Source organism: Ochotona curzoniae, unplaced genomic scaffold, assembly GCF_017591425.1.
Source record: "Ochotona curzoniae isolate NIBS_2020 unplaced genomic scaffold, NIBS_Ocur_1.0 contig_2321, whole genome shotgun sequence".
NCBI lineage: Eukaryota > Metazoa > Chordata > Mammalia > Lagomorpha > Ochotonidae > Ochotona > Ochotona curzoniae.
Genome location: NW_024465421.1, coordinates 23796260 through 23814658, shown reverse-complemented (window position 1 = coordinate 23814658; position 18399 = coordinate 23796260). Strand labels below are relative to the sequence as shown.

The 18399-nt window shown below is 64.5% G+C and overlaps 2 protein-coding genes across 3 annotated transcripts; one reads left to right on the top strand and one right to left on the bottom strand.

The window, feature by feature from the left end:
- The first annotated feature begins 2459 nt into the window (after positions 1-2459).
- Positions 2460-4682, top strand: LOC121152058 (synaptogyrin-3). Its single transcript, XM_040973981.1, has 4 exons — positions 2460-2558; positions 3618-3855; positions 4200-4342; positions 4418-4682. The coding sequence occupies exons 1-4, from the start codon at positions 2460-2462 to the stop codon at positions 4625-4627; spliced, it is 690 nt and encodes a 229-aa protein (XP_040829915.1). The 3' UTR covers positions 4628-4682.
- A 4716-nt stretch (positions 4683-9398) lies between these two features.
- LOC121151772 (E3 ubiquitin-protein ligase ZNF598-like) lies at positions 9399-17427 on the bottom strand. Of its 2 annotated transcripts, none has more exons than XM_040973565.1 (12): positions 17212-17427; positions 14058-14170; positions 13758-13887; positions 13407-13618; positions 13100-13317; positions 12701-12818; positions 11955-12142; positions 11701-11785; positions 10862-11616; positions 10493-10640; positions 10235-10385; positions 9399-10155 (listed from the first exon to the last, which is right to left on the bottom strand). In XM_040973565.1, exons 1-12 carry the CDS (start codon positions 17425-17427, stop codon positions 9802-9804), a joined length of 2688 nt encoding a protein of 895 aa, XP_040829499.1. In that variant the 3' UTR covers positions 9399-9801. The 2 variants fall into 2 exon arrangements, with proteins under 2 accessions (XP_040829499.1, XP_040829500.1); XM_040973566.1 differs by having other exon boundaries at positions 12710-12818.
- Positions 17428-18399: the final 972 nt, after the last annotated feature.

Genomic DNA, 18399 nt, shown 5'->3' with positions numbered 1-18399 from the left:
AAGTAATAATAAATAAAAAGGGGGGATGCCCTCCGGAGACACTATACTCTTTCTAATACTTCACTTGTAAAATTTGCCTTTTAAAATTTTCCTTCTCCCCAAAAACCTTGTATCAGTTTATGACTGTTAACGCTAAACAAGATGTAACTGCATGGAGCCTTTGCTGTTGAGTTTGGACTCAGCTGTCACACACGCTGGGTGTTAATGTTGATCCTCTCACCATCCCGTGCCCCCCCGACCTAGCCCGCCGTTCACGCCCGTGCCCCCCGACCTAGCCCGCCGTTCACGTCCCGTGCCCCCCGACCTAGCCCGCCGTTCACGCCCCGTGCCCCCCGACCTAGCCCGCCGTTCACGCCCCGTGCCCCCCGACCTAGCCCGCCGTTCACGCCCGTGCCCCCCTGACCTAGCCCGCCGTTCACGCCCGTGCCCCCCGACCTAGCCCGCCGTTCACGCCCTGTGCCCCCCGACCTAGCCCGCCGTTCACGCCCGTGCCCCCCGACCTAGCCCGCCGTTCACGTCCTGTGCCTCCCGGACCTAGCCTGCTGCTCATGCACCTCAGGCAAGTTTCATGTTTTGTTGCCTTTATTAAGGTAATTGTTTCTAAATCTTAAACTAAGATGCTCAGGGCTCATTTTTACTCTGGCAAAGATTTAAAACTGGCGTCTTTCACATCTGAACTTAAGCTAGCTTGGGAGAGAAATTATGTGATTTTTTTACCTTCTGCCAAGGACCCCGAGATGCATTTCCTGGAGAATACCTGGCTGCTGTGGCCCCTCTCTCAGCTGAAGTTCCCAGAGCGACCACCGGCCAATCATCGCTGACAGCAGCCAGGTCCATTCTCTGGGGAAAAAGGATGTGGAGGAGTTAGATGAGATAATAGGCGGTTGGGGTGTGGTCCCTGGTGAAGTTATTTTTGTATAACATATAGCATTGCTTCTCCCCATTTTCAGCTCTTCCAATGACATGTTCTCCCTAAGAACATCTTTCAGGCCTAATTTTACAAAACACAGAAGTGGGATTCATAGGACATTCAGAATCTTTGCTGTTGTGGAAGACAATGGCCAGTTGAATCTCCCCTGAAGGAGCCAGGAGCAATTGCTAAGGAGATAAAAGAGGCTACATCCTGGTTCACAGGTGCAGAGAAAGAACCTGCCAGGAACTAGCTGTGTTTGGGGAACTGTGCCTCCTCCCTGGAAGCCTACCTGACAACCTTCCTTTAAAAGTGGTGCTGTTGATAAACCTCGGCTATTGGCCACCAGTCAGAGTCCACGCACCAAGTCCATTCCCGCGGGACAGCGACAACAGACTGGAGAGATGTTCAAGTTTCTTTCACTTGTATCTGCTGGGGAGGCGAGGAAGGCGGCCGCTACTTGCTGTCAAACCACACCAGCACCTCAGAATCAGGAGGACATTTGATGAAGACTTGACCCTGATGTGGGCAAGTGTGTCCACTGGGGGAGGTCCTGACAGTTCTGGGAAATTGTTGGTTTCATTGCTCCAGGGCTGAGAATCTAGGGTCTGCTGCTTGGTGATGGCCCTTAGGGCAGCCACAGACCCAGGAGCACACTGCGGCTTGGCCAGAACTGTCCACCCCGTGCTGCTTTCCACTCTCCTCTGGCCCAGAGGAGCTGTCATGTTCCCTGTGTGCAGCTGGGCATGCTGTCCACTGCATGGGCATTGGCATGAAGGACCAGTCCTGATACGGTGGCCCTCACATGCTCCAAGGGTGGCTTAACTTGTAGCACCTCACTTTGTGCCCCCCTGTTTTGCATCAAGGGGGTTCCTGGTTGATGCAAAGGGTCAAGTGAGGGGAAATGGCGGCAGCGCGAACAAAGAGGCTTTCTGTGGACGAGCGAGGAGGCCCCATCAGACTCATGGACACACCTTCCCTGCTTCCTGGTGTGCAAGTGCCGTTAGGAGGCCTCCACGCAGCCCAGCCCCAGTGGCTCCCACAGGGCTGGCGCAGCAGGAACCCAGCCTGGGCTCGTCCTGGCTGGCCACCTTCTGACTGTGATGGTGGCCTGGCCTGGCCTGCACACCCCTCCAGCTATTCCTGCCCAGCCTGAGGGCTGGGCATTCTGTCCATCCTAGGACAAGTGTCACCTCTTGGCCCCCACGCCTATTGCCTGCACCCGGGCCCCCTAAACTGAGGGCTGCACCTCCGCAGCCCCTTTGCGCAGCCGGTGCCCGGGTAGCAGGAGCCGGCGCTGGGCCTGCAGGTGCGGGGGGTGGTGGGCGGGGCGGGAGGCGGCTGGCCGTCACGCGTGGACCCTGTGGGGGCGCTGGCTCGGCCCCGCCCCGCGCGCCCCCGCTGCAGCCGGCGCGCGCTCCCGGGAGGCGGCGGCGGCGGCAGCAAGGGCAGCAGCGGCACCGGCAGCCCCCGGCGGCCTCGGGCGGGGCCGGCCGGCCGGACACACGGACACAGGGTGCCGGGGGCGCGCGGCCCGCCGGGGCCGGCCATGGAGGGCGCCTCGTTCGGCGCGGGGCGCGCGGGGGCTGCCCTGGACCCCGTGAGCTTCGCGCGGAGGCCCCAGACCTTGCTGCGGGTCGCGTCCTGGGTGAGTCGCCCCCGCCAGGCGCCCGCGCCCCCCGCCGCGGCCTCGCCCCTCGTCCTCACCCTCGCCCCTCGTCCTCACCCTCGCCCCTCGTCCTCACCCTCGCCCCTCGTCCTCACCCTCGCCCCTCATCCTCACCCTCGCCGGCCGCAGGCTGCGGTGACGTCACCGGGCTGGGCGCACCCACCTGCGGTGGGGGAGGGGCGAGGGACCGAGAGGGGGACGCCGAGAGGTCACCCCGCCGCCCCTTCCCCCAGCTCCCTCCCTCTCGGCCCGCTCCGTTTTCCTTGATGCCACGACCGGGAAGCGGGCACCTGGGTAGGGGTGGGATTCGCGGAGGGGCTGGGCGCCGAGCCCCAGCCGGAGGAGGGGGCTCCCGGGCGCGCACGCATCCTCCAGGCTGCTCGGCAGGGCCCCCCAACACCCCCACTCCGGGGGTCCGCTGCGGGAGGAGGACACCGCCCAGAGGGCTTCCTGGCGGTGGTGTCCGAGGGGAAGGCCAGGGGAGGGCGGCTGGGCTCCGGGGCACCGCTGGGGCGGGAGGACGGGGAGGGGAGGCGCCCAGGCGTCCGCAGACACACCTCCCGCCCGTGCCCAGGAGGGCGGTGGCCAGGCCAGTGACTCGGCCCTGCTTGCGGGCAGAGCAGCGTCCCCGCCGGCTGCCGGCTTTCCCTGGACCCCGGCCTGCCGAGCTGCGACGGGAGGCGGAGGGAGTGACCCAAGCGCTGGGCCTCTTGTCCCTCCTGGTGGGACAGGACGGGTGCACGCTGCCAGCTGCAGGGCAGAGGCTCGGCGACTGGGGGTGAGGATGGTTGCACGCACTGGGGGGCTGCAGCTGCCTGACCTGGAGCGTGGGCAGGGGGAGCGGGCCGCGCACGAGCCCCCGGCTGCACCAGCCTCGCTCCGGCTGCGCCCCTGGTTCCCGACCCCAGGCCCACACCCGCTGACGCCCTGAGGGTCGCCGAGCTCCGAGCTCCGGTCTGCCCGCGGCCCAGGGCCCGGCTCAGGCTTAGGCGGGGCGGGAAGGGAGGGGACCCTCAGGCACACGCCCACCGCCCTCAGGTGTTCTCCATCGCGGTCTTCGGGCCCATCATCAACGAGGGCTACGTGAATGCCGACAGCGGCCCCGAGCTGCGCTGCGTCTTCAACGGCAACGCGGGCGCCTGCCGCTTCGGGGTGGTGCTCGGCCTCGGCGCCTTCCTCGCCTGCGCTGCCTTCCTGCTGCTCGACGCGCGCTTCCAGCAGATCAGCAGCGTCCGAGACCGCCGCCGCGCCGTGCTGCTGGACCTGGGCTTCTCCGGTGGGCGCGGCGGGGGCGGGGCCAGCGAGGGAGCGCCGGGCGGGGGCGGGGCTACGGGAGGGCGGGGGCGGGGCTACGGGAGGGCGGGGGCGGGGCCAGTGAGGGAGCGCCGGGCGGGGGCGGGGCCCAGGAGGAGCCGGGGCGGGGCTAGGGGAGGGCGGGGGCGGGGCCAGTGAGGGAGCGCCGGGCGGGGCGGGGCGGGGGCGGGGCGGGGCTAGGGGCGGGGCGGGGCTAGGGGCGGGGCGGGGGCGGGGCCTCCCGGGGCTCGGCTTCAGGTGAGCGTTCTGCAAGCGGCGCGCCCTTGAGGTGTCGGCCTTCCTGACGTCCCGCCGCCGGCGCCGCAGGCCTCTGGTCCTTCCTGTGGTTCGTGGGCTTCTGCTTCCTCACCAACCAGTGGCAGCGCACGGCGCCCGGGCCCGGCACGGCTCAGGCGGGGGACGCGGCGCGGGCCGCCATCGCCTTCAGCTTCTTCTCCATCCTCAGCTGGGTGAGTGCGAGCCGGGGCCGGCGGGGCGGGTGGCCGGCCGCCCCGGGCCGCCCCGCTGACCCCGCTCCCTGCCAGGTGGCGCTCACCGTGAAGGCCCTGCAGCGGTTCCGCCTGGGCACCGACATGTCGCTCTTCGCCACCGAGCAGCTGGGCGCCGGGCCGGGCCAGGCCTACCCCGGCTACCCGGTGGGCAGCGGCGTGGAGGGCACCGAGACCTACCAGAGTCCGCCCTTCACCGAGACCCTGGACACCAGCCCCAAAGGCTACCAGGTGCCCGCCTACTAGGGGTGGGCAGGGGGCCCCCGGACCGAGGGGGCGGCCGCGTGGGCCGCGCAGGGCCAGCAGGCAGCGGCTCCTGGGGTGCCGAGGTCCAGAGGCTGCAGCCCAGGCCGGGCGCTCCCGCTGCGCGCCCCGTACCCGTGCCCAGACCCCGTGCCCAGACCCTGTGCCCCTGCCTCGGGGGCCTGCCGGGCGCTCCCGCTGCGCGCCCCGTGCCCAGACCCTGTGCCCCTGCCTCGGGGGGAACTGCCGGGCGCTCCCGCTGCGCGCCCCGTGTCTGTGTCCCCGTGTCCGTGTCCCTGTCCTGCCCCATCGGGTCGCAGCCTCCCTGCTTTCTGGCCCTGCCGATGTTGTGATTGTGCTCAAATCTTCAGGTCTCACTGGGGTCCCCAAGCTGTCCCTCTGTCGAGACCCCTGCCTGCCTCGGCCCTGGCATCTGCCAGCAAGGCCCGGGAAACCCTGCCCGCCCTGCCCAGTCCTCCTGTAAGGCTGCAGAGGCCAGAGAAGCCTGGAAGCGCGGAGAGGCCGAGGGCCTGCACCTGCCCAGGCCCCGGAGCGGCCTCTTCCCTGCACACCCCACACCCTTCCACCTCGCCGCATCTCTCCCTCCCCCGCCGCACCCCGTTTAAGGGCCCAGCCCGGTCGGGGTCCCCGCGCGTCGCCGCCCACCCAAGCATTGCTCGCAGCCGGCTTCTGCGTCCGGCGTGATCCCAGCGCAGTCGCCACATCCCACTCCCGCAGACTGCTGTCCCTCCGGAGTGGCAGCCGAGAGGCAGCCCTGTGCACCGTAGCTAGACCAGTGCCATGTTTACAACTTTTGTATGTATGTCAGCCCGCCCTCTGTCTTCTGAAGGAACAATCTGTGATTGTGTGTTTTCAGTGTCCAGTGTTCCGACTGCAACCTCTTTACAATAAAGACTGTAAATGACCTTTCCGTGACCCGGAGACTCCTGCGGATTACTCCCACCTGCCAGGCGTGGGACACCAGGGGCCAGGCCAGCTCCCAGGTTCTGGGGTGCTCAGGCCCGCGAGTCACCCACGCACAACACACCTGCCACGCTCACCTGGGCAGGCGCTGCTGTTCACAACAGGCCCGAGCTGGGCTAGCTGTCACTTCTGTCCTTTTTGGAGGGGATGCTTGGCCAGCACAGGGTCCTCCTGGGGCCAGTGTTGTGGTGCGGGGGTAGGGCAACACCCCGTGCTGGAGTGTGGAGTGAGGCGCTGGCCGCTCCTGCTGCTGTGACTGGCATAGCAGCACTGGGCTCCTGGCTTCAACCTGGACCAGTCCTAGGGGTTGATACAGTTTAAAAATATGAATGTATTTATATTGGAAAGGCAGAGTTACAAGACAGATAGATGTGACGTCCTCTGGTCGGTTCGCTGCCCACATGGCCACAGCTGCCAGGGCTGGGCCAGGCTGAGGATCTGTCTCCCACAGAGGCGCAGGGCCTGAGGACATGGCGTCTTCAGCTGCTTTCCCAGGCCTGCTCGCAGGGGCTGAGGAAGGGCAGCTGGGACTCACCAAGGTGCCCACATGGGATGCTGCTGTCCCAGGCAGCGGCTCCAAAGCAGCAGCTGAAGGGCATTTCTGTGTCTCGCTTGCCCAGGACTCCGGCTTGTGCCGGGCAGGCTCCGCGGCCGCCAGCTTGCTGCTGTGGTCCAGTGGCAGTAGTTACACTGTCGGCTGCCCAAGTGCAGTGACAGGCTCTCATCCTTGTCTGTCCTAAGCGCTTCACATAATGCAGTCATTCAGTGTCTCATTCTCAGACCCAGTCAAATGCTCTTGGGGTTCGTCCAAGCCATAGCACACGTCAGGGCCCCCCACACTCTTGAGGGCACAGGTAGTGCGTGTCAGGGCCCACACCTGCTCTCCAGGGGCAAAGGTAGTGTTTGTCAGGGCCCCCCACACTCTTGAGGGCGCAGGTAGTGCGTGTCGGGGCCCACGCCTGCTCTCTTGGGGCGCGTGTAGCCCTGTCTCCTTATCTGCTGCTGACACTTGGGTCGCTGTGATTAAAGCTCCTGTAAACGTTGACATAGAAGTATCTGAGTTCTTGTTTTCTCTTCTTAAATTTTTTGTTGGGCCCAGTGTGGTGGCCTAGCAGCTAAAGTTCTAGCCTTGAATGCCCTGGGATCCCATATGGGCGCCAGTTCTAATCCCGTTGGCCCCACTTCCCATCCAGCTCCCTGCCCGTGGCCTGAGAAAGAAGTTGAGGACGGCCCAAAGCCTTGGGACCCTGCACCCGTGTGGGAGAGCCAGAAGAGGCTCCTGGCTCCTGGCTTTGGATCAGCATAGCACCGGCCGTTACAGTCACTTGGGGACTGAACGAACCATTGGAAGGAAGATCTTCCTCTCTGTCTCTCCTCCTCTCTGTACATCTGCCTTTCCAATAAAAATAAACAAATCTTTAAAAAAAATGTTGTTGTTGTTGAATTTTACTTATTTGAAAGGCAGCGTTACAGAGAGAATCTTGACCTGCTGGTTCACTCCCAAAATGGCCGAGCAGGGCATGGCTAGGCCAGGCCAAAGCCAGGGACTTCTGGGTCTCCCCATGGGAGCAAGGAGCTAGGCACGGGTGCTGCATCCAACCCGAGCCTCTCCCCAAGGGAAGCCCTGGGGGGTCAGGGAACCAACGGGCTGGGGTCAGCACTCCTTCCCCCCCAGGACTTTAACTGCTAGGCCACCGCGCTGGACCGCAGCCTCTATTTTTTTTTTTTTTAAGTTTCAAAGACACAGAGGGACAAGGAGAGACAGGTAGAGAGCTTTGGTCTGCTGATCCACAGCAGGCAGGCTAGGCCAGGCCAAAGCAGGGCAGGAGCTTCCAGAACCCCCTAGAGGTCACAGGGGGCTGGGCACGTGGGCCGTCCTCTGCTACTTTCCTGCCGAGGCCATTAGCAGGGAGCTGGCTTGGAAGCGGAGCAGGCGGGACCCATTAGGGGTGCTGACACTGCAGGCAGTGCCTTTGCCTGCCTACCACATGCCAGCGCAAGTGTGCTCTTTAATTTAGGATTAAAAAATTGTTTGAAAGGCAGGCATAGGAAGTGGGTAGAGACAGAGAAAGCAAGGTCCTTGATTCGTGCGGCTCACCTGCCGTCTGGTTACAATAGGCAGTTCTTGGGATTCCATTCGGATCTCCAACACTTGAGCTGCTTTCCCAGGTGCACTGCGGGAGAGTCGAATCAGAAACAGAGCAGCCGGGACTTGAACTGCTGCTCATGTGGGAGTCTAGTGGTTCAAGCAATAGCTTAATTAACCAGCACTACAACACTGGCCCTTAATTTAGGATTTTTGTTAGGGTGCCCCATTAGATGGCAGTGAACACAGCATGCTTGGGGGGGTCACACCTGGGGCAGGGTGAGGTTGCATGTAGAGGGAGGGAGGGACCCGTGAGCGTCCTCCCAGCAGGTTCCCTTGGAAGTCCTTGGTGGTTTCAGAGCTGCAGCAAGAATCCAGGTCATGGCCACCGCATGTGACACATGGGGTCAGCAGGTCAGTTTTGCAGGTCACACCCAGTCAGCCCACAGGGAAGTTGCTCCAAAAGCAGATTGAGAAGGTGGAGGCGGGGACAGGAATGGTAAGGGTGGGCAGCCGCAGGGCAGGACACTGTGTCGAGGGTGACCAGGCCCTGCCTTGGTATGAGGAAGTCCTACAATAGTTGGTGACCTGCTTGTGTCCCCACACCAGTCGTGAGCGCTCGGTATTGTCTGCTGGTGGCTACCAGTCCCGGCTGCTGTCTCCTGGGAAGGCAGTGTGGTGCTGAGGCCAGGAATGAGTCTTGCTTCCTGGCTGCGTGACACAGCATGAGCTGAACCAAGTGCTAGAAGCTACTATTGTTTTTTTTTCTAGATGTTCATTTTTTAAAAAGTTTTATCTGAGCATGATGGTTCAGTGGTTAAAGTCCTCACCTTGCAGATGCTGAGATCCTATATAGCTACTGGTTTGTGTCCTAACTGCTCCACTTCCCATCCAGCTCCCCGCCTGTGGCCTGGGAAAGCAGTCAAGGACGGCCCAAAGCCTTGGGACCCTGCACCCGCGTGGGAGACCCGGAAGAGGCTTTTGGATCCTGGCTTCAGATTGGCTGAGCTCCGGCCGTTGCAGTCACTTGGGGAGTGAATCATCGGACTGAAGCTCTTCCTCTCTCTTCTCTCTCTGTATATCTAACTTTCCGATAAAAATAAATATTAAAAAAATAAAGGAAGTCAGTCACAAAGGGAGAAGAAAGAAGTCAGTCCACTCTCCGGATGGACACGCAGCAGCCAGAGCCAGCCGGGGTGCCAGGGGCCAAGCCCTTGCTGGGTCGTGCATGCCCGCCACCTGGGACATCAGCAGGAGGCTGGACTGGAGTCCATGCTCTTAGTCACGGACACGGCCTGACCTGCTGTGCTCACTGCCCCCTCTTCTCACACAGCAACATGGCCAGTGTTCCTGGTCCCCCTCCCCAACACTAGCTTCAGAGGACACCTTCTCTCCCTGCGGTAGCTCTGGCGTTGGCCTGTGGCTACGGGCAAGTGTTGCCCTCCATTCCTAACACTGGTGCCCAGCCCTGGGTGTCTGTTCCCATTGCTTTGCACGCCTCCCTTACCACACGACACGACTGGGGTCCAGGCTTGGTGGCTTCTTCCTGCCGGCGCACACTGACCGCCAGGCTGCTTCTAGCAGGCCTCCTTGCACAGTGTGGGCCTGGCCAGCCGCCTGGCAGCTATCTGACATGGTCTGCACATCAGGGGACTCGGCAGAGAAGCTCAGGACACCAGCCATGTGCAATATCGCAAAAATAAATTTATTTGAAGATAAACTGTCTTATAAAAGGTCAGAGGCAATTTGAGATCCCAGGTCAGCTTGTCTCGTAAAGATTCAACTTCAAGTAGCACAATTTCATGTCTGTTTTTAATCCTGAACATTCTAGAATCACAAAACAGCCAACTGTTTACACAACACACCCAAAATTGGACTCCAGCGCCAGCGGATCCACAGCGTGGGCTCTGGGAGCTCGGGGCTGCAGCCCGAGTCAGGAGGCCCAGGTGGGGTCACGTGGCATCTCCACCCTTGGCTTTCCAGGGACACATGAATGCAGACCAAGGCAATCCGGTGCTGAGGTGAGGGTGGAGCCTCCTGCAGGGGGCCAGCCTCGCCAGGGAAGGAGCCTGACAGCTGCCAGCGCTTCTGCCCGCTGTGCCGGGAGCTATGTGATGACCCGGGCGATGGCCTGCAGGGAGGGAAAGTCATCGTCCCGGGCAGCGTGCAGGGCCTGGTGGCTGCTGACGTCACCCTGGGCCAGCACCTGTTGGCAGGTGGGGCACACACAGCAGTCCAGGCCTGCTGGCTGGGTGCTGGCCTGCCACATGCTCTTCTTGTTCTTCTTGGACTTGGTGCCAGGTGGCTTCTGGCGGCTGCGGAAGTCTGTGTGTGCAGACAACAGCTCCTGCTGTTTGGCCGTGTCGGGCAGCAGCACTAGCAGCTCGTTGAAGATCTTCTGGAAGTTTTCCCCAAGCAGGTCCCGGCAGCTCTTGTAGTACTGTGCTGCGGACACCATGCCCTGCCGCCAGAGACCCAGGCCCGGTCACTGAGGCCCAGGCCCCCGGCGGAGAACCACCCCCTCCGCGGCGCCCCCTGACCTGTCTGAATTCTCCCGAGTGGCTCTTGAACTTGCTGAAGCGGGCCTCATCGCTCTGCAGGAAGTCCTTGATGGACTGGATGAGCTGCAGGTTCCTCTCCCGGAAGTTCTCGGGTATCAGGTAGGCCCGTGGTGCGGGTGTTAGCCTGGGTCTAGGGGTCAGGAAGTGAGGGGGAAGGTGGAGGCTTCAGGCTTTGGGGCTATCCAAGCAGAGGGCAGCCTTGCACTGCAGCCCCCAGGGGCAGCTGCCCACACTTACGCTTTGATGGTGCTAGTAGGGCCAGGGACACAGGATGGGTGGGGGCCAGGAAGGAGGCCAGAAAAGCCTGGTGGTGGCTTGCTAACTGGGGGCGCCAGGCCTGGGGGCGGGGGCGGGGCGCCCTTGAGGAGCAGCACAGTGCTGAAGCCTGCAGGAGCGAAACCCAAACACAGCCTTGGCAGGTGGCCCAGCCCCCAGCAGCCATGCCGCATCCAGCAGGTGCCAGGACAGTGCCACTTCAGACAGGAAATGACAGTGCAGGGTCATGTGGCCGAGGACAACAGCCCCCCTGGCAGGATGCCCTGTCCACCCTGTTCCCCGGCTGGCCCCTTCCAGATACCCAAGCAGGGACAAGAGGGGGACCTGTACCTGGGGGAGGGGGTGTCCTGGGGGGACAGGGACCTCCAAGTGCGGGGAAGTCTTCCTGGGGCGCAGGGCAGGGGAGGGGTCCCAGGGGCCTGGGCAGGCCAGGGGGCTCCTTGGGGGTGCTCCGTGCTGGGGCTGGGCCCTCAGTGTGTCCATTCACAACAGTCACTGGCCCTTCAGCTCGGCTGGCAGGGGCTTCTGGGGCCTCCTCGGCCCCAGGGGGCTTCGGGCTGCGGTCGGGGGCCGGTGGTGGAGACGGCACGGCACTGGGCTTTTCGGAGCCCACCTTCTTCTTCTTGCCAAGCTTGCCTGAGGTGGGCCCCAGCAGGGCAGCCACAGCAACTGTGGTGGGTGTGCTCCGCAGCTCCTGGGCGGTGATGCCACCACCCTCCTCCTCTTCTGTGGAGGGTGGACCACCCCTCCGGCCACCCTTGTGCCCCTTCCCGGCCTTCCTCGGGGGCTGAGCGGCCCCGGCAGCTGCCGGGGCCCCTGGGCCAGGCAGGGATCCCTTCTTGCTGCAGCTGCTGTTCCAGGCAGAGAGGAGGCTGGGAGGGGCAGTGCTGGGCTTGCTGGCTGAGGACACCAGGGCTGGGAAGTCCTCTTCCTGGAAGGTGTTCCTGCCCCTGGCGGGAGCAGGGTAGGCCAGTGCCAAGCCCACAGTGCCCGAGCCCGTGGCTGCGGGGCAGGTGGTTGAGGTGGAGGCACACAGGCTGGGGAAGTCTTCCTCCTTGAGCTTTGGCCTGGGCGGCAGGAGAGAGCTGAGGCCAAGGAGGGGAGAGCGGTCAGCAGCTCCCCAGGCCTGCCCAGGAGCCCCGCAGCATCATCCCAGTTCCCAAACAAACCTCAGAGGAGCGACCCCTGGGGCTGGACCTGTTGATGGGAAGGCCTCTTGGCTGAGGGGGCCGTTGGTTGAGGCTTCCTTCGGGCCTATAAGACAGAGAGGGGAGGGCATGGGCAGATCCTGGAGGACCTGTTGGACGTAGGTGCCTGCCACCCTCCCAAGGGACAGCTCTGACCGTCCCAGACACCCTGCCTATGGGCACAGACTTGGGTCTGTGGACTTGGGTGGAAAGGCAGGAAGATGGGGCTGGCTCACCTGGGCCTTCTCCTGGAGGCCGGGGCAGGCGCCGAGCCCCCCGGGGTTCCTCCTGACTCCGCGTTGCGGCCTCATCCCTCTTGGCCTTGCTGCCTTCGTCCCGGTCCTCACTCCTGCGGGGCTCCTCCTGCTGCTGCATAGCCACTGAGGCCCGGAGGGCAGCGGTGACTTCTCGCTCCTCCTCGTCCCTGGAACGGGGATGGGCTTCAGGCTGAGCAGGCCCAGCAGCACAGCCGCCAGGGCCCAGCCTACCACCCAGGCACCGATCTCCCAAGCAGCACAGGCCCTTTCTTAACCACTGCGCCACCGCGCCGGGCCCAACACAGGCCCTTTCTACCCACCCTTGACCCGCAGTCCGGTGGACACAGAGGGAAGAGGAAGGGACCATTCACAGGGACTGCTAACCCAGAAACCCTAACACCTCCCCACCCGATCCCCGTGCCTGGTCCCAGCTCCCGGCCAGCTGCTGCCACACCTCAGCACCCCCACCCGATCCCCGTGCCTGGTCCCAGCTCCCGGCCAGCTGCTGCCACACCTCAGCACCCCCACCCGATCCCCGTGCCTGGTCCCAGCTCCCGGCCAGCTGCTGCCACACCTCAGCACCCCCACCCGATCCCCGTGCCTGGTCCCAGCTCCCGGCCAGCTGCTGCCACACCTCAGCACCCCCACCCGATCCCCGTGCCTGGTCCCAGCTCCCGGCCAGCCAGCGGAGCTGAGAGAAGGCCGAGACACATCGATCCTCCCACCTCTTGTACCTCCAGCTTCCTCGGCGGCTCTGCTGGGCTCCACGCCCGCCGGCCCGGCCTGCTCGGCCCTGGCGGTTGTACCTGTCCACCTCCTCGTAGTCCCCGCCACTGACGACTCCTGTGGCCAGCACAAGCCTGTCACTGCCCTGCGGCCTGTTGGAGGCGGCCTCCCAGCCAGGACGACACAGGCTTCCCTGACGCCCCACGGCAGAGGGCCACATCCACAAGAGGCAAGGACACTGTCAGCTCCCGTACCAGCCTTGCCCACTGTGATCGCAGCTGTGTCACAGCATGATGGGGACCGACGTCGGGGAGGCACTCAGTAAGAACGGGGTGAGGAGTGCCTGAGGCCAGGGGAGGCAGCGGACCCGCGATGCCAGGATGGGGCACCCTGCTCACCCTCGTTGCGGCGCGAGTGCCGTGGCGCATAGCTGAACTGCAGGTCGATCTGGCGGTTCTGGCGGGCCTCGGCACGGCTGCGGCTGTGACAGGCGGTCCGGTGCGCCTTGAGGTCGATCTCGGTGCGGAAGGCGTGTGTGAACTGCTCCGTGCTGCAGCGGCCCTCCTCGCACAGGAAGTGCTTCTCCCGGAAGTGCTCTCGCAGGTAAGCGTAGTCGCTGGTGGGGATCGGGGATGGGGTGGGCACGAGCACGAGCCCCCGGCCCCTGACCCATCTGCCCCAAGAGGCCCGCCCTGCCCGCCCCACCTGTAGTAGTCCTGGGCCCCGTCTGCATCGCAGAAGTGGCAGAAGTAGTGGTCGCGGCGCAGGTGCTTCAGCAGCTCGTCGTTATCCAGGTAGCGCTCATCACAGAACTTGCAGAGTGGGTGCCCGCGGTGTGATGTGTCGTCAGGGTCCCCTTGCGTGCGGTGCCGGGCCAGGTCCTTGCGTGAGTACCACTTACGCTCATAGGTGAAGATCTGCAGGACGGGGGGTGCTGGACACTGGGTAGGGACTCCCGAGGCCACCAGGAGCCTGACCTCGAGGTCAGCAGGCCACCATGCACTCTGGGGCTGCCATCCCCCCTCGTGCCCTGGGGACCCTGGGGTCTGGACCCACCTTGAGGTGCTTAAGGCACAGCTTGCAGCAGAAGAGCTCATGCTGCCGCCTCATGTGCTGCTCCAGGTCCCCGAAGAGGCCAAAGGGCGGCAGATCCGGACACTGCGGGCACTCGTGCTGCAGCAGCTGCCTGAGGGAATGCACCAGGTCACCACGGGGTCTGAGATGCAGGGGCCAGCCTGCGGCACCCAAAGCCCTGAGCCACCACCAGCCTACTCTGGGCTTCTGGGACATGAGCTGGACTTGCAGACAGCAAGGGCTGCCCCACGCTGCAGTGTGTGACCCCGGGGGTGCCCTCACCTGTACAGCGCAAACACCTTTCCATCTGCAAAGTAGATGTCATACTTCTTCTCGTGCTGCAGTTGCTGGAGGGAGATGGTGGAAAAGGCAGGGAGCTTCTTCCCAAAGACAACCTGGAGGCCGAAGTAAGCGGAGCTGTGAGCAGGGCACCTGGGGGATGTGGCCTCTCCGAGTGCGGACAGGTGCCTGGGCCAGGGTCCTTCCTGGGAATCCCAGCCAACTTCAGGAGGTACACGGTCCTCACCCTATCTGGCTGTATCCACCACAGGCCGCTGGGGCGGAGCCGTAGTGCCTGGCCTCTCCACCAGGAGGCGGCCTGGGCACAGGCCAAAGTGGCTGCCCGGCTGCCAGCTCCATCCCACAAGCAGCCCAGGACCAGCCAGGACACCTCAGGTACCCCACCGGGAGGCCTGGCACCCACAGGCACTGGCGCACACACTGGCAGCAGGCCTCTTCCTCTGGGGTGCCCACCCTTGCTGCCTCTTCGTGCAGACTGGGCGGTGTATTGTGGCCAGATGGCCCAGCACAGCTCTCCTTCCTCTTCTGCCCCTCTGCTGCTCACTGGCTTGGCTCAGCCCCTGCAGAGGCTCCAGGTTCTCACCAGCACAGCCAGGGGTTGGGAAGATCGTCCATGGAACCGCAAAGCTATCCCTCTTCTGTTTAGGTTTAGCTTAGGGGTGTATCTGAGCCGAGATGGCCACAAACTTGGCCAGGGAGAGCAGGTCCTCCATGCGTCTACTGCCTGGTCTGTTCACAGTAACTGCACTTTGTTCCCTGGACAGGCCAGCTGAATTCAGCCTCCCCTTCTGCCATGATGGGTGATGGGCTGGGGGAGACTGGGAGCTGCCCTTGCCCTGTCCTCACACCTGGGCAGGTGAGAGGGGCCATCTCTGCCGGGTAGGCTTCTTTCTCAGCATCCTCACCGCCCCCATGGGCGTCAGGGGGTGGGGGTGCCCAGTCCACATCCCTGCCTGCCAACACTCCAGCCTGGACCCCAGCAGGCCACCGGCCAGAGCCCGTGTCCGCCTGCTGGAAGGGGAGCCGGGGCCGCTCCCAGGGTCACCAACGAGCCTCCTAGCCCGGCAGGCACTGTAGGGAGGAGCTTCCTTCCCAGACACCCTCACCAGGGATGCCTGGTCCCACCCACCCTGCAGGGACAGCTGAGTGGGCCAGACCACAGGGAGCAGCCTGGACCTCACTCCATGGCCTCTCCAAAGGGGCAAGCGGGAAGGTCTGCAGCACCCATGGGAGGCCGTCAGGATCAGAGCCATGAGGCCCTGAGGACAGTGGGGACAGCAGTTCTGAGAAGCTGGTCCCTGCCACCCCAGGCACATCTGCACCGAGATGGGGACGGGGACTCGGCTCACTGAGACAGCATGGGGGCCGGCACCACAGTGCCAGGGCCCCAGGTGCTGGAGGACAAGGGCCAAGGCTGGGCACATGCGGACAGAGCAGGCTGGCCATGTAGACCAGGTAGGGCAGCAGTGCACCTGGCGTGGCCTATGTTCCTGTCCTGAGCCTAAGCAAGCACCAGGCCACGGCAGCCCCTTCCACACTTCCTCCTTGGTAACACTACAGAGGCCAGACTGGGGCAGGACAGTGGAAGCCATGGGGGGGCGGAAGGGGGCAGGAGGCGACGGGGACAGCCATGGCCCAAGGCCAGGCCCGAAGGGGAAGGGACACCCCAGAAGGGGGCTTTGCGCCCCCGTGCAGCCAGTGTCCGGGCAGACAATCAAGGAGCCAGAGGCACAGGGTGCTGGGAGAGTAACTCCAAGATGATGGCCAGGACTGTGGAGTGACACGGAGGGGTGCTAATACTGGGCCAAGGTGACTAAGCCAGCTGGGCTTGGGGAAGCCAGGGCCTCTGAGGCCTCCCGTCCCACTCTCTCCCCTAGGAGTCAGTGAGGTTCGAGAGGCGGAAAATGGCCCGTGAAGATAAGCAAGTCCTCCTGGTACCTTCCCACCTGCTGGCAGCCGAGGGGCTGCGTCTCTCCCGCCCTGGAGCCCACCAGTCGAACCCTGCAAGCTGCACACGACAGCTTGCTGCCTAGCAGTGCAGGCTGGACAGTGGGTGGCCAGCATCAAACTAGAGCCAGGCCTCTACACAGGCATGAGCAAGGGCCAGCAGGACCGTGTGCCCACACATGTGGCACACCCTTCCCTGAGGCGGGTGGTCGTGGCCAGGCCCTTGCCTGCACAGCACCCTGCTCCCCGGAAGTTAGTACAGGTGTGTTCGACAGGCCAGCTGTGCAATTATGTTGTGTTGTGTTGGCCGGCTGACAAGGCAGGCTCTGGCAAAGTCGGGAGGCACCTCTGAGTAAACCACAGGCTCCCCTAGCTGTCCTGGCACCCCCAGCCCTCTCCCAGGTCCAAGTCCCTCCCCTGATGTCCCCAGGCTGACCAGTACACGACCCTAACATCTCTGCCCGTCTCTGGCTGGCCTGTCTGCGTCACTCCTGAGGGTGAGGACGGTCGGGCCTCCTGGCAGAGGTCACAGAGCAAGCCCTTCCATCAACAAAGCAGGGGATCACCACTGTTAAAGCACCCGAGGAGGCTCCAGCGAGAGGCCCCCCCACAGCAGCACTGCCGGGAGCCTGGGGGCAGCGTGGGGCGCCTCGGAGCTCTCCCAAACCTGAGCAGGCACAAGCCCAGGGGAGCCCCCGAAGTCAGCCCTGGCTGGAAGGAGGGGCACCTGCGACGCGTCCCACAGCAGCAGGCACCGAGGGGACTCCCCCCGCAGGGGCAGGTCCCAGGAGCTGGTTCGGGATCACCGCTGGGGACGGCGCGGCAATGCCCACAGCCTAACCGTCCACGTCCACGCGAGGCGCCCTGCTCGCCTCCGCCCTACATGGAGACCCTCTCCCCGCAAAGACGACCAGATCACAGACTTCACCCGCTTCCTGTGGCCCTGGCACTAATCCCCGGCCTCGGGGTGTGTGTGGGGGCGGGATGCTCCAGGGTCGGGGCCCCCGGATCGCTCCCTCTCCCACTCAGCTCAGCCAACCTCCCAGACGCCCCCCACGGCCGGGACCTCGCCGCGAGGGCCCCCCAACCAAGGCCTCCCGGGGAAGCCGAAGCCGGCAGGCCGGCGACCGGACAGCGCAGAAGGCAAAGTCCCCTTCCGGCCGCGCCCCCGACGCGCGGCCCGGCGCACCTGGCGCAGCTCCTCGCGGCACACGGCGCAGTACCGCTGCTCGCACAGCACCCGCATCTTGGTGGAGCAGCGGTAGCACACCGGGTGGTCGCAGCGGCCCAGCGCCGTGGCCTCCAGGTCCCCGCAGCACAGCACGCAGCTCCCGCCGCCGCGTTCGGGCGCCGCCGCCGCATCCGCGGCCGCACGCCGGGCCTCGGCGCCCGCCGCCGCCGCCATGGTCCGGGCTCCGGCCCCCTCCCGGCCGGCGCGGCTGGCCTCCCGGCGGCCCGCCCCTTCCGGGCGACGTCACCGGGCCGCCCAGCAACGGCCCCGCCCGGCGGAAGTGGGCGCCGCGGCTTCCGTCCAGGCGGGGCGGCGCGCCTGCCGGGAGTGGGCGCCGAGTGTCGCTCGTGTCCAGCGCGGCGTGCGTGGCAGCGGGCGGTCCTTGTGGATAGGGACCCGAGCCCCTGGGCGGCGGCCTGGGCGGCGGCCTGGGCGGCGGGCAGGGGTCCCCCACCCAGGGTATGCCACTGTGAGGGGGGCTAGGCCGGCTCAGGACCCCCTCCCGCTCGAGGGAGGCTGGCGTGGATCTGAGGCCTCCCGGGAAACGGGGCAGTGACGCACCCCACGGCTTGGGCCCATGCCGCCCACTTCCATGCTGGTGACACTGGTAGGCCCACTGAAGCCCCCACCTCGAGTAAAGCAGGGGTCGCCACCAGTTAGACCTGGGTGGGGGTGCAGCTGGCAGCTGCGCATGCACAAAACCGCGCCGCAAAGGCAGTGAAAGAATTTAAGGTCGGTTTGTTTATTTGAAAGGCACAGTGACAGGGAGAGATAGTCAGGAGCCAGAAGCTTCCTCCTGTCTCCCACGGAGGGGTGCAGGATCCCACACACTTAGGCCATTCGTCACTGCCTTCCCAGTGCATCGGCAGGGACCTGGGTTGGAAGTGGCGCAGGTGCCTGCTCTACCGGCTACACCATTCGCCCACCAGGCCAGGAACGGAATGTTAGGGCCGACACGGAGAGCTGGACCAGGTGAGGCAACTGGCAAAAGGTGCAAGTTCGGGGAGGTGGAAGATGTCCAGGATCCTGGGAGCTCTCGGGGGTGACCGCGATCGGGGCACAGCACTGGGAGCCAACCCCGGGGCAGGAGGTCCGAGGGTGTTCTGCAGGAAAAGCTGACCCAGGCCCAGGAGGAGACCCACACGC